The sequence below is a fragment of the Lagopus muta genome, chromosome 8 (genome assembly GCF_023343835.1).
Source record: "Lagopus muta isolate bLagMut1 chromosome 8, bLagMut1 primary, whole genome shotgun sequence".
NCBI lineage: Eukaryota > Metazoa > Chordata > Aves > Galliformes > Phasianidae > Lagopus > Lagopus muta.
Window position 1 is genome coordinate 15969415 of NC_064440.1, and position 23407 is coordinate 15992821.

General features: G+C 34.2%; 1 protein-coding gene and 1 long non-coding RNA gene across 6 annotated transcripts in view; one reads left to right on the forward strand and one right to left on the reverse strand.

The window, feature by feature from the left end:
- KCNH7 (potassium voltage-gated channel subfamily H member 7) overlaps nt 1-23407 on the reverse strand; it is a 211390-nt gene that overhangs the window by 74067 nt on the left and 113916 nt on the right. For 3 of the 4 annotated variants that reach the window (XM_048954019.1, XM_048954017.1, XM_048954016.1), the window contains exons 3-4: nt 10977-11132; nt 3126-3158 (exon numbers count right to left, since the gene is read on the reverse strand). In XM_048954019.1, coding sequence (XP_048809976.1) covers nt 3126-3158; nt 10977-11132 — 189 coding nt within the window. The remainder of the gene's footprint in view (nt 1-3125; nt 3159-10976; nt 11133-23407) is intronic. The other variant, XM_048954018.1, reaches the window with a different exon arrangement.
- The window catches only part of LOC125697196 (uncharacterized), a 62395-nt gene that overhangs the window by 6921 nt on the left and 32067 nt on the right, over nt 1-23407 (forward strand). Inside the window, exon 3 of one of the 2 annotated variants that reach the window (XR_007378728.1) lies at nt 18468-18968. The exons of the other annotated variant lie outside the window; for it this stretch is intronic. This is a non-coding gene — a long non-coding RNA (uncharacterized LOC125697196). Of the gene's footprint in view, nt 1-18467; nt 18969-23407 lie in introns of those variants that run through there. 2 annotated transcript variants of the gene reach the window in all.

Below are 23407 nucleotides of genomic sequence, written 5' to 3' on the forward strand. Positions count from 1 at the left end.
AAGCAGTTAAGTCAGGGCCACAGTTCCAGGCTTAGATTCCACCTTTTCCTTTCAAATCTTGCTTTACTAAATAACTAATTTGCAACTGATGTAATAAGTTAGTTGTATTTATTCTCCATGCTAGCTCAGCTAACCTTTTCTAAAGTTTCTAAACAATAGAACCCAGTCCAGAAATGCACTTCCAGTTAGAGAGGACGCTTCTAAACTGTAGGCAGGCATAGTTATCTGCGAAGTCCCAAATAAACTTTTTTGTCTTCTGAAAGACTCTTTTGTTCTGTCTCATATTTTGGGAGACCAAAGGTCGGAAGATATTTAGAATTCATGGAACCTAAAATATAAGTGTCATCAATATTTTTAAGGTAAAATTTTTATAGTTATGGTCTGTCATAGCTTGATTTGTGTGGACTTTGAAGTTCTTAGAGAAATAGGGAACTTCACCGCCCTAGATAGAACATACAAAAAATCTATTGCCTCAGACCTTAAAAATGGCATTGAATGAAAGTATATACGAAATATCCTGAAATATCTGATTCCATTGAAGACACATAGGGTGAGCTTAATATATTAAAGCAATGCTTGTGTGTTTTATTAAAAGCTATCTGGCTTTCTACCTCTAATGTATATTTGGAAAGGTGTTTTTGTTCTCAATATGTAAAGAAAAAAACTTTTCAAAATTGCTTCCCTTTTGAAATTTTCACTGTTTTATATTGAAGAATTAAAGAGAAATGAAGGTTTCAAGCTGAAAGATAACATTTTGATTAATAATAGTTCTGTGGGGAAAAAAAAAAACAAGTAGGAAAACAAGAAAAATTGATAACCATGCTTTACCACAACAGTTGAAATTGGAAATGTTAATTTCCAATTGGTAAAGGGAAATCAATGGTATTAATGGAATTAATGGAAAACTTAATGGTATTAAGTGAAGGTGTGCCATTTTTAAAGACTAAGAAATGTCTTGGAGAATTTCATGGCAGAAAAAAAAAGGCAAAGAAACTTGTTCTAAAAACTTTTACAAACTTCAGTCATGAATTGCAAATTCCCTGCCCCATGAACAAAGATTTAGACTTTCCCAAAACAAAGCAAAGGAGCTCCATGCATAAAAAGTTTGCACAAGATAAACCAAGTGAGGTGCAGAAACTCTTAGAACTGTTTCCTGGTATGATGATGATTGTCCTAGGCTAAAGGCCCAAACTAAAATGAGCAACCTGTATTCAGGATCAAAATGTAACTATGGTAAGGTATTGACAATCAGGTCTGGGATTGATTTATCACATTATATGATTGCTCCCTGTTCTTAACAGAGGGAGACTTCCTTGGCAAGAGTGGTAAGTTGGCTGTGATAAACTGTCCTCCAGAGTAGGAGTTAATTCTACTATACTTTTGTTCAGAATCTACTCGAAACAGTGAACAAAATTACTTTCACAAAGGGAGCAGTCACCTCCATCTTGAAAGATTTTTTGATAGCTGAGTGACTAGTATGAAGGAACTTTGAGGATATAGGTTGTCAACAATATGTACGTGAGCAATTACTGAATTTCAGCTCAAAGGTTTGGAAATGTAATCAAGTAACTGTTGCAACAGAATCAACTGCTCTTGAGAAATGGAGTTCCTGAACATTGGCAATCTTAAATAGCAGCACATACTTGAACGTAACTGTGGAAATGCTGAGGCACGTGATGCTGCCGTCAGTCTGGGCTCAGCAAGCCTAAGGACAGAATTACAGCAGAAGCCAATTATAGTGTTTTTTTTTTTTTTTCCCCCCAGATGTAGAGGAGCATACATCAGTGGATCATTTTTTATTCAGCTCATTAAATAATCTTCATTGACTGGGTCTCTTTTTTTTCTTAGTCAGAAAAGGAAAGCATATCCAATTATTAACTTTAGAAGCTTAAATTTATAATTCTCAGCTACTGCAGACACTTTGAATCCTCTGGTGTAATCTACTTTAATTTTGGCATTTCATTTTTTTATTTTTTATTTTTTATTTTTTATTTTTTTTTTTAGTTTTCGCTAAAACTTAAGCTTGCATTTGAACTCTCAATATCAGCAGTCATTTTTATGTTCCTCTGTGAGTGGAAGTTATTTTATCTTTTGATGGTGATAGCACATTTGCTTGCTTCAGGCTGTATTTATCCTAAAAAGTAGTGTTGAGATTAATATGATACAAGATCTTCCTGTTTAGAAGTACACCTATGAAGTGTTCTAACAAAACATAGCTTTTCAAGCTGTAAGATGTGTAGGGGGTAAAATTATTGGCTACACATAGGGCTATGCTGTGTCTGGCTGACTAGGGAATGTAGGTGTGTTCATGGTCTCTCTGAAAAGGAAGAATGGTTATATACTATGAAGTTCATGTCCAAAGATGTTAACTGTCTATCTGTCTTCTTGTTTGTTGATAGAGATATAATTATGTTACCTTTTATTCATTATGATGTGCTTATAATTGCTTAACTTTTATGAAAACAAATGTGAGTCTTTCATTTTAGTTTTTGTGGCTTTATTTATTGGATAAAAGTGAAAAGGAAGAAAAATGTAAATAACTGTTGTGAAATAAAGCAACTATCAATAAATATTAATATATATTGTATGAACATTAATTATTCATTTAGCATAGTATTACACTATCTTGCTGAGACTATGGTGGTTCTGATAGATAGGAGAAATAATTCATTTCATGCATTAAATCAAGTTCTTAAGGAACTCAACCCTACATCTCAGTTACCAGACTTCATAGAGTACTTAATGTTGTTTTTGTCTGAGACAGGATGCCTGAGGTACTCCTTATGTTTTAATAGCAAATTTATATATCACTGCTAAATACCACAATGTGTTTCCTTTCATGCATTAAACGTTATGTTCTTCATATAAGAACTTCTAGCAATAATAACTTGAGAAGTATTGCTACATTTGAATTTTATATCTCATATAATTATACTAAATTTAATAGTTCAGTTGTTATATCTATAGTTTTGCAGAAATAAGTATTCAGAAAGTGGAGGCAAAAGCCATATTTTGACTTATGCTCTTGTAGAGTTATGTAAAATGTAATGAGGTACTGAAATAGTAGAAACAGAACAAAGCAATAACAGGGCATTAGTAGATAGAATTTTAGAAGATAGATTTACCTGAAGAAGAGCCACTCGAAAGGTTGTTACCATCTGAAATACAATTAAACTAGATTTACAAAAAGCTTTGGCTTAAAAAGAAAAGTTTTCAGAATATAAACAGACTATTAAGAAAAGAGGGTTGAATATCAAATTTTGCACATTTTTACAAGCAAACTCAGTAGACTGAATTAACGTTCAATATAGATAATCTGCAGAAGAATTGATCTAAAAGTACATGATCTTTTTTATTTGAAAAACTTAGAAACTATTCCATTAAGAAGAACTTCGATAATTACTCAGTTTTGTAACATAGATCAGTGTATTTCCAATTGCTAAGCTTTATGGCTTGCTAATACAGACAGGGAACTGAAGTGGCTGTATCCAGGCTAATATGCTACTTATAGTGAAACAGAACATCTAATTTCTTAGTGAGCATTGCTTTGATAGGAAATGCCAATTTTTGTTTGGAAGAAAGTTGCTGAGAAGTTGAATAATTCACTCTCTTCAGGGAGAATAGGCTTTTTTGACAACTCTTGTTCAGGATATGACCTCAGAAGTTTCAGATTCCTTGTAGGGCTCACATATTTCACTTCTCCATAGGAAGAACTGCTCTCACTACATGTCTCATGACTCTGCCAATTGCTTTCATGTCTTTGAAATGCCCGCTTGCCCAAGTGTTATGCTCCTTAAAATAGTCCAGCATCTATGACAGAACTCTACACATGAGAAATAAGGCACTATGGTGGTGAAGTTGCATGTTTTTATTTATAGTTTGATTGCTTAACTTAAAATCTCCTGTCCATCTGAGAGATTGTCAAATCCATTTAAATATTTTCTATCTAGTAGAGTCATCTTAAGTCTGAGATACTCTGATTTTAATTTCTCACTCTTTGAGATTAATGTCTAATTTAATTTAACTTAGTGCACGAATGTGTAAAGTTCTCTATGCCAATACTAATTATGTATAATACAGAAATGTCTTAATTATTTTATTAGAGAATGATGCAAAACTGAGTGCCTTTATACTTTCTTGAGGGTACGTATTATAACTGAGATGACTTTGTAAAATCATTATTCTGGCCTTCCAGTTTCCTCGCAGTATACACCTCTTTTAAATGCCATGAAAAGAATGAATAGGTAGATCTGCTTAAAATAACAATTAAAAAAAAAAAAAGAATAAAAATATATCACTGGAGGAGACCACCTAGGTCTACGTCAAAAATCTTGTTCATGCTCACTTCTCGTACTTATCTGTTTAAATAGCAAGAGGAAATTTTGCAGCGACTCCGCACAGCCTATTTATTGTCAGTTTCTGTTCCTTTTTCTATCATTCTGTCTGCACGAGTTATCTCCACTGAAAGCTACTGAAAGCTGTGTCATTCCCTCTGTTTAGTTTGCAACCTCTTTAAGCAGAGATTGCCTTCTATTGTTGACCGTTTATGCAAGATATGGCACAATAGGGCTGTGATTCTAGCTGGGAGAGGCTGTAATACAAACAGTTAATTACAGGGGCTAAAGCTTCCTTTCTAGTCTGAGTCCCGGAAATAACCACCATGAGTAAAGGAAATTTAGCCACCACACTAGTATTTCTCTGCCTGTAAAAGAAGATTAAAATGATTCATTTATTTTAAAGTGTGTAATGTTGATAAGGTGTTTTGGAGTACTTTGAAGAGAAAATACTGGAGGTACTTCTGTCAGCTTTACTGCTGATTGTTGTCTGGCTTTATTCCTTTGCAAAGAGTTCCACACTGCCTCATGTCACCTAACGTTCACTGTAATTTGCAGGCAAATTATATATGTGATATTGGAGTTGCCAGAGCTATCCTTTTGGTTGACTAGTTAGAAACTTTTGTTTTTCCGGTCACAATTTTTCTTGATTAGCTCTCACTTGGGATGAATTTGCTTTTTGGTGTTGCAGCTAAAACTAAGACCCTGGAAAAACTCCTCAGTTCATTTTGGGTAAGGTCAGGAGTTAATATTGCTGTTACGTGTGATGTTTGGTGTGGCAAGTGCCTATGCATCAAAGAACATACAGTGTTTCATGATAAATTTATTGTCCAAAAAAACGTTTAGAAAAAATGTATGCTTATCTCTTACTATACTGTTATGCTTACTAATACAGCAAAGTGCTCTGCATGACAGGAAAAGAAAGTCTGACTTTTGAGTTCATTCTTTGACTTAAAAGATACAATTTGAATTTCAGTTGTGCTTGCTTTATTTAACTTCAGTGAATGCAGTGAGCATTCTTTCTGTGTTGTAATTCCATTGTTAGAATCAGTATAAAGCCAAACTTTGTCAAGGATAAGCACCTTTTAGGGTTTTCTTTTTGAAAAGTTTTATTAATTAGTACTAATAGTGTTTTTTGTTTCAACTTTGTATAAGAAAATATGTAGCAGATCCTCTCATTTGCATAACAGAAAGAAAAATTATTCTGGGGTGTATTTAATAGGCTTATAGATTTTTGAAGTGATAAAATAAGGCAGAAATAAAGTAATCCCCAAATAACTGTCTTTGACCAAATGAGATTATGTGCTTAATCAAATAACTTTCTGAGCTTTCTCCCATGAGATAATGAACAATGTATTGGGGAATCAATATTAATTTATAGCTTGGTTCTCCAAGCTAGTCAAAATGTTTGGGACTTAAATGAACAGAGTTCGTGATGACATTATCTCATCTGATTAGCTTCTTCAGTCTACGTATTACTGGGAGTTTTGCTTTAGTATGGACCAGAGTAAAAATGCTAGAAAAATCACATATAGGTCATTAAAAAAAAAAAAAAGCCACCAAAACATTGTGCTGTAGGGCAGAAAATGAAAAAAATGGAACCGCAGTCCTAAGCAGCTTTTTCCGTTTTGTGCATATTTGTATGTTACAGTCCCACGAGTCTATTCTGAGTAGAAAAATTATAACTACATTCTTCATATAGAATTCAGTCCTCAGAGCTCTGAATTTCTGTGAGTGGGAAGACTTTCTGTCCAATCCTTGTCATGACAAATTTTGATCTCTTGCAATTATCAGACTAGCATTAGAGGCACAAAATATTTCACAGCTGTGGAGAGCAGAGTCAGATGCCGGGAGTTAATTTATGCCACTGGTCCCTTAAACCTGAAAATTCCTCATCCGACTCATTGAGTAGATGAATGTGACAATCTGGAATGTTTGACAGGTTTGGGAATAAAATCGGACACTTACATTGGATGATTTAAAAGCAATATTTAAACTCAAAAATTATTTCAGTACTTACTTGAAAAATGGTTTATTGAAGTCTGTATGACATAACTTACAGGAATTCTTATGTCAGGACCATTTCAGTTAGCAGATATTACCAGTAGTCTGGCAGACTAGTAAAAAGGATTTTCTGCTATCCTAGGATAAAATGTATTTATTGTAGAATACCTACAGTTGTTTTTTTTTTTTTAAACAGTGAGTCTAAAAGGGACAAGTTCTCTTTCTGGGAATGTTTTGCTAAATATCCTACTTTGTTATTTCAGCTGGAATTGAACATTTTATGTAACTTAGGCGAATGTATTGATTTCTGTGAATTTATGACCAATACTTCTGGGATTCAGTTTTTATGATCACAGTGAATTTCAGGCAAATGTTAACTTACCACTTGTGGCAGAGAATAACCCATAAGAACTAGCTGGTTTTGTACAAACAATCCTGTAGGGTTTATGTAGCTCAAAACTTTTGATCTTAACACTTAAATGCTATTTACCATATTGTTTAAAAAGTAGGTGTTTATACCTTCAAACACTTCACAAATATAGTGAAGTGGGATGAAGTAAAAATACTTAAATTTTGCTTACGGAATTTAATTTCTGTAATTATAAAACATTTACATGACCTAAGAAAAGGCAACATAAAAAGCAAACAAGGTTATTAAAAACCATGAATAAGAATGAATAGAATTCTCGTATCTGTAAATGAGACAGAATTTAGAGCTACTGGATAATAAATAGACATCTATAGCAGAAATCACTTTGTCTCACTTTAATAGCACACTGTACAAAAACATCCTTATTGGAAAGGTATGTTCCCAATTATGTCTACAGAAGAAATTTCCTAACTTCTCTGAATATACAGATTGGATGGATAAGGCATTAAATTAAGTTTTTAGAAGTTTAAACATTGAGATCTGACTTTTTTTTTTCCCCCCCTAAAGGAAACTTATATGTGAACAAAGTCTTTTTTCATTTACTAGTGCAGTGACTTACCTTGAAAAATAGAATAGTGGTAAAGCACAGAAACAATGTAACAGAAGAGTGAAAAGTCATTAGCTGTGATTCAGTAATCATTTACAGGTTTGCTGCATGCTAGGAGTATTCATAATTTAGCTATTTCATTGCAGGAGCATTAGTCAGACTACCACAGAAAAATAATAAATTCTTGCAAGGACGAATAAAGGATCAGCTGAAAGGATTTTTTTTAAAGCCTTTGTGAAGCCAATATCTTTTCACATTACTGCCTATTCAGGCTTTTGCTGCATCTGAGACAGGAGCTCTTGAGTACCAGACTAGAAATAAAATTATTTATACTCAGGTGCAGTCATCAGACTCCTGGAAATTTAGTGCACTTTTTCTTAAATCTATTACTGTAATCTGCCAGGTACGATGGTGAACCAGAACCTGGCTGTATTAGCCATTTGTTCACCGGACATTTACAGGTTGTAGTCTTTCTGTGTACAAGCCTTCAGAAACAAACTGCACTGTGTGTATGGCATGAAAAGCTCTTTTTTCTTTGAATATATTTGCCTTCAGTCTTAGGGAGCCCCATTGTAAGTTGTCTCATTCAAAACAGCTGGCTGCATCTGGCAAGGTAGCTGCTTCTAGAATAAAGAGGTTTTTGCTTACACTTGATAAACTCATAATAAACCAACTAGACAAAAACTGATAGTGTGAGATTTTTTTTTTATTAGGAAAATAACTGTTTTTGTTTCCTGTTCACATTTTAGTACTTTTCTTTTGCAACCTGACTCAGAAATTTTTATTTTCTTTTATGTTGAAAAGACATTATAATATGAGAAAACTCAGTCTAAGGAACTCTGGAAAGGAATCTTTCATGATCTGTGTTCTTCTGGGTAGTAGATGCTAATGCAATCTGAAATCTTTTCTTTTATCATTAGCTGTTGCTTGTCTCTGTTGTTTGTTAGAAATGCATTGCACTTGTTATGTGGCTGGTTATTCCATTTCTATTTTTATTTTCCAAATTGGTTGCTGAATTTTAAGAACTCTGTTTCTTTTCCCTCTCTGAACCAGTACTCATTACTGCCCATTTTGTATGTAATCTGATGAAAACAGGTCTCCTGCTTTACCTGCTGTTTCATGTTCTAATTAGAACAAGACGAAAAATAAACTTCATTCTAGAATCTGCTTTTTGCATTTTCTTTATGTTGAGAATATGACCGATTAAAAAGAAAATCTTTTTTTTTGACTCTTTTAATTGCCTAAATGGACTCTGTCTCTTTTGAATTTCAGGGTTGTGGGTTTTTTTTGTTTTAGTTCAAATATATTATTAGCCAGTACACAATATCTTCAAGGTTTTGTGGAAACTTTGTTCAAGTTGGCCTCTTTCTTGAGAATCCTATCTACAGAGAAGATTTTTTGGCTGTGTAGCATGTTGTACTGCCATCCTGCCCACATAACAGTCTGCTCTGACAACAAAAGTGACTGGGTGGAAGTAGGAGCAGCCACATGCCTGCTGTAGTTCATGCCAGTTTCTGGCATCTGGCTGAACTCACTAGCAGAAAATGGTTTAAGTCACCTTTCCTTCCCTTCATTTACACTTTGAACTTTCTCAGTTTTAAATGGGCCAAGGATTTCCGACTAGTTGTATTATTAAAGTGTGCTCAGCATGGTGATGAGTGCATATCAGGCATAACTACTGTAAAATAAGAAAGGGATGTTTTGACTAAGTGCTTTTTTTTTGTGTGTGTGTGGATGTCCTCTTTAGCGGCTTTTACTTTAGAATATGGCAAGTGACAACACTTGAAAAGTGTATACTGATGTATCAGAGATGACAGAAAGCAGCTCTTTTTCAGGACGTGGAGGTTTTTTTTTAATTCTTTCCCCATTAGGTCTTTTACCTTCTACTTTGTCAGCACAAACCAACTGGAGAGTCTTACTGTGTTACAAAACCAGGAAGTGTTATTTTAAACCAGGAAGTAAAATATTCAAAATGCACAAAATCATGGCATCCTGAAATAGAAACAAATACAAGTGGGGTTTACTTCATGTAATTTTTTTCCTTTTCTCATGCAGTTTTATTATTTCTTCTGATATTCTTTAACTGGCTTTTTACCATAATGTTACCAGAAAACACTTTGTTTTCCTGAGCTGTTAAGAAATGTAGCAATTTTAAAAGAACAGAATAAGGAAAAGTATAAAACCCCAAGATTTTAGGTTTTTAAGAGTTTCAAATTATTATTGTAAGGAACATTAATAAAAGCATTTGATGTTTAACAATAGCTCTGTTAGCTTCCATCAATAGTAACATTTCATAATTTTATATCCACTGCCCTTGCACAGTTGTACAGCTGTAGCTGGAATTACTCTTGCCCATTTGAACTGATCCAGTCAGCTCTTTCCTCAGACTTGATGATAATACTGCTTTGTAGGCAATCCCCATTAATTATAGAGGTAAACTGCAAGCTTTTAAAATGTGAATATTTCCACAACACTGGGGCCAATTTATGTAATTTTTGGTTTCATAGAGCTTTGAATGACACCTTACTCATTTTGTGCAGAAGACACAGTGCAGGATGTTTAGATTATGAAGAATGGGAAGAACCTGATAATGCTGTTATGCAGTGCTATAGGCTTGCTTCTCACAAATCTTCTCAATATAAGTGAAATTATAACAATTAGTAGAATCACTTAAGGTAGCACGCAGTGCTTACCATGAGAAAATTCTCCCCTCTGTTCTTGCAGATTGTAACCATCTTTGCTTTCTATCTCCAGAAAGCTGAAGTGTTGATTTGAAAACTTAGGTTCCAGGTCCCTTTATCATACCAGCGTTAAAGATTATTAGAGTGTGAAAAGGTATTTCCAGCTGTTGCTGAGCCAACCAGACTGGGGAGAGTGTTAACATTCACTGTTAGAGCATGCTGTGCTTTACTAAAAGCTTGTACAAATGAGGGTGTGTTTTGGGGATCTGGGAGTGATAGCAGGGTATGTGTGTGAAGATGCAAAGCAGAAGGATCATGTGCTGTTGCTGTGCATAGTGAATGAAGGTCAGAAAAAGAGCACCCGTTCTGCATATAGTGGGGCAGAAAGCTACACTGTTCACCATGTAAGAAGTGGACTTTTGTGGAGTTTTCTAACTTTGACAATTCTTTCATTCAAGAATGAATGCAAACAAAAGCTGATCCCAAAAAACTTGCTTCCTTTAATCCAATCAAAATACTTCACTTTGATTAAAATCAAGATGTATAATTCTGGTGTAACTTCTGGGGATATTTGCTAATCCAAGATAATCAAATCTTCTTCAAACTATTTTTTATTTGGAAAGAAAAGTAGAAATATTCAGTTTTGAGTATGCTAAAGTTAAATATTTTTTGTTATAATGCATTTTTGCACTTTTTCAGATGAAGTTTTGGTGAGGGTATTGCACTTCTGTGAAATGTTTCCATTTTATGATTTTTTTTATATCCTATTTCAATTATGTTAGTACTACTAACGATCTGAGAGATTATCTTGCCAACTCTACAGCAGGCCTGCTAAATTTTTGTTTTGTTTTTGTAAGTTTTGTATCCTAAATGAATCAGGCAATAGAACTGCACTGTATCTCTGTTGTTAGTATCCTCAAGTTAATTACTGTCTCAGCTAACAGTAGAGGTAAGCAGACAACTTTCATTGTGTTACTTACGATTTACAAGTTTGGATGGCAATATTGGGTTGCACTTCTCAGGAGATGCAATGTTCTCTTCATCTGTTACGTACTCAAAGTTAATAATAAACATCATTGCTACCCCCTCTTGATTTTTCACTGGAATTATGTGGGTGTTGCAGATGAAGGTAGACCCTACACAAGGAAGGTAAAAAAAATATATATATTAATCAAAGGAAACTTTATTTTTTAATTCCAGTTACACAAACAGATATTGAAGGATATTTCCTTGAATTTAACTACTGAACATCAAACTCGCTATAATTATGTGCATTCTTACAGCAGTAGATATATCTTTCAATGATTTGTTAGATTATTACCTCTTCTGAAAGATCTCTTCTTTAAAATGTCCATTTTACTTTTTGTTTTATATTCACTGGACGTAGCTACGTGGACAGACTTGTGATGCGTTTTGCACCAAAAGTAGCAATGCAAACGCCGTTCCAACAAGAGCTCTTGAAGAAAGCAGAACCCTATTCTTCTAAATGTCAAGCATTCTTTGAGCTTTTGGTTCTGTTACAACAGGATGAATCAGTCATTAAATATTTATGGCTGTAAATATATCACTATTCTTATTTTAGCTCTCATCCCTTGGGGGGTTGTATAATGTTGCTTAGGTTTGTGTTAAAAATTGTATTTGTTATCAGTCTCATCTTGCAGAGTTTTGTATTCCATCACAAGAAAATCTTCTGAATGTAACAATTTTCAATAATTTTCTGGCGTATTTGGTTTAAGTGTTATACTCAAGTTGAAGCATAAGAAATACTCTCATTTGCATAAATACAGGGCATACCCTACTTACTTTGAAATGAAAAGGAATAATTTCATAACATCTCTACTTCTTAGTTTTCTTTCTCAAATGCCTAATTAAAGATGTAAAAAATGCTTTTTGTTAATTCTTTGATGTAACTTTTAAAAGAAGATTCATTTGACAAGGTCATTAGATTTATTTAATTCCCTTTTAAACTAACAGAATATAGCATTTCCAAAAATTAATGAGATTGCTACAATGATGAGCTAAATGCTTTGTGCAAACACAACTGTAAGATAATGTCTTGCCCTGATAACTGGGGACTGGCTTAGTGTACATCATTTGCAATTTATCCATTCAAATACAGTAATCACTGAAACTTGACAGGCAGTGCAGTTTGACAAAAACAGATTCTGATCTAGGTTACGCTTTTTCTCTACTAAGAGAGATATTAAAGATTTAAATCATAGCAAAGCTTAGATTCTAGTTCGTTGCATTTAGTGTATGGAACGTATGGCAGTTCAAGCTATGTATAATATTGATGTTCTGGCCTTTCAAGTTTTGCAGCTGCGCCTTCAATCCATTTAATAAAACAGTTAAGCTGTGGAACTTGCCACAGTTTCCATGGTAACAAGCTCAATGACTTTAGTAAACAGAAAATAGGCAATTTAAGACTGTTCCATTAGAGCTAAAAATAGAAGTGCTTCAGGCCAAGTACTGCAACGTAGACTGGTTAAACAGAGGGTCTGGAGAGAATTTAGAAGAAATCCTTGTGTTTTCAGCCAATTAAAAAAAAATACATACTGAGTTTAAACAGTCAAAATTGTATTTATTAGTTACTTGGAAAGATAAGCTAAATTGCATTAAAAAAAAAAAAGTAAAAAAAAAAAATTCCTGGTGCAGCTTGTGTTTTGACGTGCAATTTTTATAAATCAAGCAGATATCTCCCAGCCTGATGCCTTTGCCTCCAACAAAGAAAGGATTGGAGCTAGTACCAGGCTGGAGAGCATTTGGATTTGAAGAGCACTGAACTCCAGTGGGTGAAATGTTGATTAGGTTTTGCAAATGAGCTACACACCTCTTTGAAAGCTTTTCTGCCTTTCAAAGACAATAATTTGAAGTGCTTCCCATAGTGCTGAGTAAGACAGTAGCTCTCTTTTATGTAGGAAATTCTGCTCTCAAGCATTTACAAGCTTCTTTTGTATTGGACCTAGGGATTTGCATGTCTGTGAACAGACACAGAAGCTGTTCAACTGTCCACAATGTAAGAACGTGCTCCAAAGATCCCAGAGTTAAAATTGAAGCTGTACATAGAATATTTGGGGCACGTGCAGTGGAAACAGTCCATTCAGCACTGTTCCTTTGAAGACCAGTTGCACCAGCAGGCTAGTGAGCCCGGTGTAGCTCTTCAGGCTAAGTTTTTCCAAGGCACTTGCACTTTTTAAGTGGTAGAGAATATTCATGTTGTGCAAATGATTGAAATTACAATTCCATAACTTGAGCAAACCACAATACCTCTTATAGTGGCTGTTGGTTTTTGTCTTTAGTGCAGATGTGATTATTTTCTATATACTTACCAATGATCTCTATCGAAATTGCAAGAAGGTAATGCAAAATAAGGAAAACAGTGTGATTGAAATATAACAGTTGAGTACAGAGAAATTATTAGCAAAATCAAAAGGTTGAGTAATTGAAGTTGATGGCAATAAATTAAAAATGAAGTAGCTTGTTTATAAACAATCTTTTCATGTGTTTGCACTCCATCATTCACTTTGTTGCACTTGCCATCTTACCCTTTTTTTTTCTTTATACTGAAGTATTTCAAGAGTAAGAAATAATTCAGATGAGTAAGAAAGATTATAGTGATGTTTTTAAAACTTGCATTTCTTGTGTAATGGCACAGGACACAAATGATATAATCAGAATAATAATGGAAATTATGCCATTGTAATTAATAGATTCAATGTGCACCTATGTTTCTGAGTTTTCTGCAGGAATATTCCTGTCTGGCTCTTGATAGAATCATTGGAGGGGATAAAGTGAAAAGCTGGAAATGTTTGTCAGCTTGAATTCCTTGGTTATATGGTCTTGTTTTATTTTCTCTATTATATCAATACCTGAAGAAAAGATGTGGACGTGATTCTGTAGTTACATATTCATGAAACAAACAAATGACTGTCAAGGTGTGTGTACTGGTGACAAATATTTAAGAAATAAAAATATATTTGGTTTATATAAGGATATCTTTCATTATCTGAGCAATTCTGGTGAATTATGAATGCCTTGTGGCTTAACGCTTAAAGTTGGTTTGCTTCACAGAAGAAATACAAAGCAGACACGTCAGATCAGTTTATCTGCTTCATAAAATGTTTACCTTTCCAGTGATTTTCTATAAAGGATTTTAGGACAGATTTTTGTTAGAATGCATCTTCTAGATAGAACCAGTCATTTATTTACATTATAATAGCTCATTTTATGAGCATTTAGGAGAGTACAGTACAATAAATGCAAGAGCGAAGGCATTCCAAATTACAAGGCCCTGCATTCTCATGCACAAAACTGTGATAGACATACTTAGAAAAATTACCCATCCCAACCAACCGTTATGATTCAACCTTCCTGGGAACAATGTTTTCATATGCCATTTTGTATGCTACGGGATTTCTGAAAGATGGGGTGCTGTGGCATTTAGCTGATTGTCTTCATTCTTCAGAAGCCCCATGTTTTGCGTTGCCAGAACTCTTGAAAATCTGTTGTGGCTCTGCTGGATGACTCTACCATTCTGTTGCACTGAATGAGTGTGATAGTTGTTAAGTGCATTTCACCACCAAAAAACTTGGACTCCCCCACTTCAGTGGGAATTTAAGGACTGACTTAATTGCAGCTGAGAGTGGTTCCAATGTATTTTGGAAGCAATCTTGGCTCTCTGTGCCAAAGCATTTATGACTTCTCAGGTTTTTTTCTTGTTTTGTTTTGTTCCTAGAACTCCTCTGGACAATTGATTAAGTCTATGGAAAGAAAGTTGTTGAGTATGTTCTCTGTGTGCATACATGTATTTCTGGATGAGCTGACCTCATGTAAGCATTTGCTAGGCTTATGATAATCTTGTGTGTTACAATTTGTGTGTAATCCAGTGTAGGTAGTAGCCATACAATCCATAGTGACTTCTGTTTATTTAAAATTGAAGATAAGAAGGAATAAATCAGACAGAAAAAAGAGCCAACGACAACTTGTCTACTAGGAATGGCAAAAAAGACAGAAATTAAAAGCAGAGATACTGCGCGTATTTCCTGAGCTAGATGGTCTTGTTTTCTGTTTGAATACGGATTTGAAAGAAACACATAGGTGAATTTTCCATAAATGTTATAAGAATTCTGCAAAGTGACAATTTGATGATAGGACTGGTGAAGGAAGCTGGATATTCTTTAAATTTTTATTAAATAATCACCTAGATTATTTTGGAAATAACCACTCTTCGCTTCTCCGCAGTATGATCTCACATTCTGTGATCAAAATAAATGCTCATATCATCTTCTCTCTGAGGTGGAAGCTTTGAACATATCAATTACAAACATAGAGTCTATTCCCTGCAGTTTAATTTAAAATCAACTGTCAACTACAGTAGAAATGCAATTAAATATACTTGGCATTAAATTGTTTACTAAGTTTAGTCTTAATTTTATTGGAATTTTAATGAAGAGGAACACAGGAAAGTCTGTGTAGTTCTATTTTATTAGTAATTAAATATTTTTTCATAGGTTCATTTTTTACTACTCTGCTATTATTAGAGTTTGACTGCTGTAACAGTAAGTAAGAACTCAATATTAACCTTAAGAAAGAGCTAACTTCCGTTAAAATGAGGAAGACCTTGTAATAAACCATAACCAGCTGAACTTTGTTCTCATGGGCTCATGATTGCATCCTTAGTCTTGAGTCCTTTTCTCATAGCATTGATAATTGGGATTACCATGCTGCTTTGGGAAAGAAATGGGAGATAATCCCTGGGGAGAACTAGTGTCAAAGATCAGACTACCTCTTGGTTTTGCCCATCTTTCATGTAGTTCTTGTCTCTGGGGCAAGAAGCCAAGGCATGGCTCTCTATTAACTCCTTAATTTCCCCAATTCGGTGTTCTCTTCCCCTAACACAGTCAGCCTATACTCACAAGAGAATGTATCTCTCTATTTCCAAATAGAGTAATTAACTTAAAGGGCCTGGCTCTGTTTATTTAGGTCCTGGACAGTAGTCAGACTTTTAAAATCCAGAAAATTTAAGTGAAAGCCAATTTTCCAAATATTGAGATGGTGTGCACTGTGATGTGTGGGCCAGAAAAAAAGGCAACATACCACACCAGTCTTATTTTCAGTGGATTTTCTGGAAAAGTTTCATTCCTTTCTGAAATGAGACACTATTCTTACAGTGTTAAGTTGGAACTAGTCATGTGCAGATCTTGCCTAGTTTCACAAGATTTTATGTTAAAGGGATCCGAATGACATTGCAAATTCATTTCTGTATCAGTTGTAACTGTTTGCTAACAGATTTATGCTACTTGGTCTGTCTGTTTGTGTAATAAAAATGAGTGGATGCATGACTGAAGCTGCCCTGAGAAAATTGCTCAGCCCTTAGTGACGTAGAATCAGATCACTGGAGATGGATACCACCTTGGTACTTGCTCAGTTCAGTAACAAGTCCTTGAAGAAAAGATCAGACAGCATTTCTTTTGTCTGTTTTTACACACTTGTATTTTTGCAAGCAGTGTTGTTTATTCAGACTTTTTAAGACATCTGAGCTCTGCTTAAGTTGTATTAAAACTTTTGCTCTTAAGAATCCCCCTTTTATGTCCACCTCATTACCACCTCTCCCTCCTTCCCTTCTCCCCCATTTGTTATCTAGCTTCACACAGAAGAAATAGAAGAAATTTCATGCTAAGGCTAAAAGTGTTGGTATACCATATGGAGTATCTGTTCCAGGAATACCAGACTGCATTGCAAATGCCTGTTCCTGCCCTGTATAGTTTACTGCTATTATTTTACTCTTAATTTAAACTGGTAGGACTGAAGCACAAAAACAAGTTTCTGATCCAAAACTGCATAAAAAATGAATAAAGAAACTAAGGGTAAGGTAGAGGATCTCTAGATTCCATTTTCACAATTGAATATGTTGAGATCAGCCCTGTGCTTTTAAAATGTCTGGCATGTTTCCATGCAGAACTTTGGGTAATGGGCTGTACAATCCTACTTATCTTTTACCTATACCTTACATCTGTGTCCTTATGTCACCATTTTCAGTTCCATCTGATGGAAAATGAACTACTTGTGTGGCAAGAATGGGGAATTCACCAGCTTCTCATTGAATATACTGCAGATGCATCTGTACAACTGATTCTTTAAAAAGATTTATAGCAGAAGAGCAACTAAAAATAGATGGCAGGTTGAAATATATTACGCTTCTCTTCAATTGAATAGCTATTTTTAAGACAGATAGGCAGAGATGAGGAAAAGTATATTTGGCTGATGAGTGAGATTTCAGTAATTAAACAGGAACTATTCTCTTTGATGTTTCACTCCCCTCTCTATATCAAATAGGTACCCATTCTATCACTGAAATGGTTGATGATGCTAGGATTTGATTAAAGGTCTGACATGGGTTTTGTAATATATTAAATTACAGTGTTTAAAGATGAGGGAATAATTTTTAAACTAACAAACCAAGAAAACATTTCCCTTTGGAGACTGTGGACAAGATCGCTAAGTAAATATCTCATTTTCTCTTCCTGAAATTGCATTTATATTGTAATTCCATAGCTAGATAAATACTATTCCACTCATTGCTTCAGCATTTCTTACATTTCTGCATTGGCACAATTACTGCTGATCTTCTATGCTTACCCTAGTAGAGCTGTAATCATTAACTGCAATACTAAATAGATTTTATATTGCAATACTATTTCCTAGTGCTTTGTTATTTAAGCATATATAAACATGTACAGAAGATGCAGAATAATTAAATATTTGGTATGGAAATAAAAACAAAGTGAAAAATAAACTAGCAGAGATGTTTAATGCTCATAAAGTAGACACTAAAAAAAGAGCCTAGGGTGAAAAATCCTGAAAACTATTTTTTGAAGGAGTAAAGACTTATGTAAGCTCCACAGCTGATGCAGAAAATGCAGTGTAGGCTGTTTTCTTTCTACTTAGTTCACCTTAGAGTTATGTTTGAGTTTTGCCGGGGGGATATCTGTGGAGCACAGGCTGAATGAAGGCAGTCTTAAATGCTCTCTCAAACTGATATTTCTTGGAGATAAAGCCTGATATACATATGATGGGGTGAAAGCTGGGTCTGAAATTGCTTTCTGAATGAGTTCTTATAGTTTTTTACAAAGCTGGTTGGAGTAATTTAGCCCCTAAATTTTGCCTAAAACCTTAATTACGTAGGCTTTTTCTTCCAGAAGAATGTAGCTAGTAGTTCTGCTTTTGAAAAGCAACGTCTCTGATTTGTTAATGAGAATGTTGTTGTAATTGCAATTATTTTGCCTGATTCCTTGCACCTGAGTGCACCACACAGAATACATTATCAGATGCTTAGCGGTTAGGCATGAAAGGTCTGAGCATATTGCACTGAAGACTACATCTCTGGATGCCTTAGTCTGTAAGTGCTTTGCAAGCTGTACTTCGAATAACCAGAGAGGATTTTATTATTGTTCATGTTATTTATATTACAGGCTGTGTGAACCATAAAAGGTTGGAAAAGAACTTCAAGATCAACAAATCCAACCCTCAAGCTCACCTACTGAGTCCCTTCACTAAATTACATCCCTTAGAGACATGTACATGCATCAATTAAATATCTCCAGGGATAAGGACTCCACCAGTTCCCCGTCCCAAAGATTAGCTGTCCTCTCTGTGTAGAGATGTTTCCTAATATCTATAGAATCATAGAATCACTCAGGTTGGAAAAGACCTTAAAGATCATTCAATCCAACCTTGAGTCCAATCTAAACCTTCTCTGGCATAACTTGAGTACATTTTCTTGCATCCTATCACTTGTCACCTGAGAAAAGAGATCAACACTCTCCTTGCTGTAACCTCTTTTATGCTTTTGTTTTCTTTGGACAAATGCTTGATTATTGTACACTTGCAGTGCAGTTTGCGATGATTGCAGGATATAGTACACTTGATGAATTTCATCACTGAACTTTTTAATGAAGAAAATGATAAGTAATAGTGTGCTGTTTTAGAAAGTGAAAAACTGAAATGTATCACTTTGACTTTTCAAAATGAAGTATTTAATGCTTTTAAAAGACAATATTTAAAAGTAATGTATTTTTCTACATTGCAAAAAATATATTATTGACATAAAATTACTGTTTTTAATTTTTCATTTAAACGATAATGTAGAAGGTAACGATTCAGGAATTATATAGAAAATCCATTGTTTGATAAGCTGAATGATAATTGTGAGATGAGGACTTACGAAATTAAAGCTTTCTTGTCTAGAGTTTTATGGCAATCAACAGGAGAACATAGAATGTAATGCTGTTGAACACAGATCATCCCAATATGTGACAATAGGTATAAAGGATGATGAATATCCGATGTCACTGGACATTTATCAGTACCTCTTGAAAGTGGTCAGTGATGAAATAGCAGATTCATCTACTGCTTCAACTTCAGAAATTAAAATTTTGTAATAATAGCCCAAGTAATTATAATGGAGCATAGTTTATCTATACTAAGAAAATGAATTTGTTATACTATGTTTTCAATTGTCAAAATTTGTTTCTACATCACTTTAGTTCACAATTTAAGTCATTTTCATTCATTCTTCAAGATGAGTCTATACAGACAATTTTTAATTAGGAAAGGTCATAGTGGTAGGGATTACATTAATTAGAATTACGTGTAATTAAAGTAGTTTTGGAAACAACTGTGTTTCATTGTGAAAATAGGCTACTTTGACTTTCTTCATTCACATTTTCAGTAAGTTTATTTAAAGCATAGCACTCAACAAATAAACAGATGTTTAGCTCAAGGTGAAAAACAGTGGTAGGACATGTTTTCTTTCATGCTTTTGTGACAGAAAATAAAGAAGAACAGAGCTTTAGCATATGTTTACAAGCATCATGTGGTGATTTTAGTGTATACGTATATTTTAAATATGCCATTTTACTAAAAAAAAAACAACAGCTAGGTGACAAATAATGGTTCTAGTTTCTTATTTTGTAGCTAGTTTGCTAAGAGTTAGCATTTATTCAATTGTATGTGCTAAAATTGAAAATGTATTTTTTCTTTCTTTTCTTCTCTATTTCTCTCTCTCTTTTTTTTTTTTTTTTTTTTTTTTTTCCCCTAGCTATTATTTTCTAAACCCTCATTAAAAGCTATGCTCTTCCAGGCATTCAGCTGAGAAATGTCTCATTATGTTCATGAGAAAAGGGAGCTCAGGTTTGTTGAATATTGTCCATCTTGCAGAAAAAGTGCAGATTAAGACTTTTTTTTGGTGAAAGTAACCTCATTTATTTCCCTAAATTAAACTACATAAGCTATTTTAAGAACGAATTGAAAAACCTTACAAAGCAGAATGGAGGGAAAAAAAAAGCCAGAGCTCAGTTTGAGTAATTTCATTTGTCTCAGGTATTAGACCAGAATACATCATGAAGTACTGATCCAGATTCTGTTTCACTGAGTCATTCCAATGATATTATTTTTTTTTGTTTTGTTTGTGTGTAATAGTTGTTGATAGGTATCCAAAAGAAGACATTAAATGGCGAAGGTACAAGTGGTACAAAGGGTGACATAGAAAAACAGGAATCAACATGAGGTCTCCTGATGCAAAAGTGAAATCCTCTTATTACTGCAGGCTTTCACAAGTGCGATGTGCATCCAGCTCCATTAGCCAAGTGTAAGAAGTAGCGTTCTATAAATATAGATGTGTTTCTCACAAAATGAGAGGTTCTTGTGATTATGGTGTCTTAGTAACAAAGCAGATGATCTAGAAATCCTCAGAGTGGAAAAGCCAATCCTGTAAAGTGATGGCAGTAGTCGAGCTACTGGAATTGTAAAACAATGCGATGTAACCTCAAGGTAGAGAGATCAGCTAAAAGAGATAAGCTAGTTGAAGGTGTGATCTGGTATTCTGGAGTTCTTGATAACACAAAATCGTGGAATTTTGAATTCATATTAATAAATATAGTGGGAGCTCTAAGTACTGGAAATTTCACACTGCTGAAATATTTAAAAAGAAAAAAAATGTTTTCTGATGGAAAAAGACTCAAAATGATATACTTTTAGCATAGAATTTCATTAGAATTGATAAATATGAATAACTTACTGGACCAGAAGTTCATGACTGCCTTAAGGGTTTTCATGACCTCACTGCAATCAATGTAGACAAACAAAGAACACATGGTAAAACATGGTAACACATGCAAACACATGGTAGTTCTTCTAAATGGGTAGTTTTCTATAATTGAGAAAACAGTAACTGGAAATAATTGGGAGGAGGAATCAGATAAATATATGAATGAATATCTGGAATTCTTAATGGAGGTGTTATTTAACAAAGTAGTACTGACGCAAAAATGCAGAAAATCTTAGCTATAACTCCATTTGGTTTCTGTGCAAAAGTGAAGGTAGCAAGTAGGAAATAACAATCTATATAGCGAACAGATAATGGAGAAAGCAAATACACATCTGTGGAGACAGATATTTTATACGAAATGCTGACAGGAATATAACAATATAAGAGCAAGCCTAAGGAAAGTAAGCAGGAGTCTAAGTAGTTTAAGCGAAAGATAACTCCAATAGTAGTGAAAGACCATAACAATCCCAATAGCAACAGTTGCTGTAAAATTATTAATGATTATGCATAGATAATTTTGCAACAAGGAGACAAATTCATTAAGAAATTTTTTTTTTCTTTTTTTTTTGAGAAGAGACAGAATAATTCTCTATGTTGAAGCTTTTTCTTTCCATTTTCATTATGAATTCTGTCAATTTTTTGCTAGATCCAAAACACCAGCAAAGTCAGATAAGTTCTAGGTGTCAGTTGAGCATTCTACAACTGTAACCTCTTAACATATCTTGCTGGACAAAGTTCTAGGAGGTTAGAATAATACTAATAGTGTGCCAGCATTCAAAAGAGGGATATAGTGATTGGAATGACTGTATGGCAGTGAGCCTGACATCAGTTCTAAGAAAAATAATGAAATGTGATGTTAGATTAGTACGGTAAAGAATATTGAAAGGAATGTAGTCGCTTAGTACTGTAATATAGACATTATTAATGGATAAGAAATCCAATTTTATGGTTATGTTCTTTTTACAGAATAGCAAGTAAATACCCATCGCAGACATGCTTTCTGTAATTGATTTTACTGATGCCATATAATATTTATAATTAAACAATACCATTATACTTACAAAAAACTCATTACCAGGTTCACAAATTGACAGATAGATTCCAAAAAGTCATTAGTGGAAGATCAGTACCAGAATTTCTAGTAAAAGTTTACACAAATGACTGCAATGGTATTCATGTGCTTTTAAAATATCTAGAGGAAAAAATAAAATCACTTATCTGAAATATATGAATGTGAAGTGGCTAATGGCATGGTAATATGGTAAAATAGAATAATTTGTATTATTATGTAGATGGAATATTAAATGTAAACAAAAGCATTCTAAAATGATAAATTTAGTTATGCAGTTACAGAACCAGGGCACGTAGGCCCAAACCAATAAAAGGTAGCTATGTCCTGGAATGGGATTTCATAGAAGAAATTATAGGATGGTATGAAAGAAAGACCTGCATAAACAGAGGTAAGGAAAATTTTACTTATCACTCTGTATGTAGCACTGGGGAGAGCAAAACTGGAATATTGAATACATTTTCAGGCATCTGAATTCTTAAAGCACATTGAAAAATTGAAGAGGGCATAAAAAAAAGCAAAGGAACAATATGCTTCAGAAAATTCTTTTGGTGTGAATCTTAAAGATGTAAGGCTTTATTATTTAATAAAAAATAGTTTGAGAAGTGGCTTATATTATTACTATCAGTTACTTAATGGAAAACGTACAGAATACCAAGGAGATGTCCAGTCTAGCAGAAAGAACCTAAATGTCTGGAAGCTGAAAGCAGATAATTCAAGCTGTAGCCTTTAGAATGAGCTATCAGAACCATCTCCCCATGTTTTTAGATAAAGCTGAAAGAAGCAGACAATTTGTTTTTGGCACAACCTATGTGTTATTTATCTTCATACACTTTTAATGTGTGTTTTTTTTTTTTTTTCCCTGAATATCTGAATTCAACAGGAATTCAGTGCTTTCTGGCCCAGCTTTGCTGTGGATACACATTACTCTGTAAACAAAGATGCTGGCTCTGTCCTGTCTTTGGTAATAGTTTAATGTACTCTGTGTAGTCAGCTGGTAAATCCACGATCTGGTCAGAATCCTATGGTCTTCCTTTAATGAAGGACAGGATCACATTTCAGCAGCAGACTTTGGCCATTCTTGGGCTACGGGGGTGTAGCAGTGAATTACATTCACAAAGCATAGCTCCTAACCTCCTTCTCTCTCTGCTGATGGACACAGCAGTAGAAGGCTGTAGGATGTGCATTGGCAATACTCTCCAGGACAAGTTGTGTGGACAAGTTGCTCTTCCATT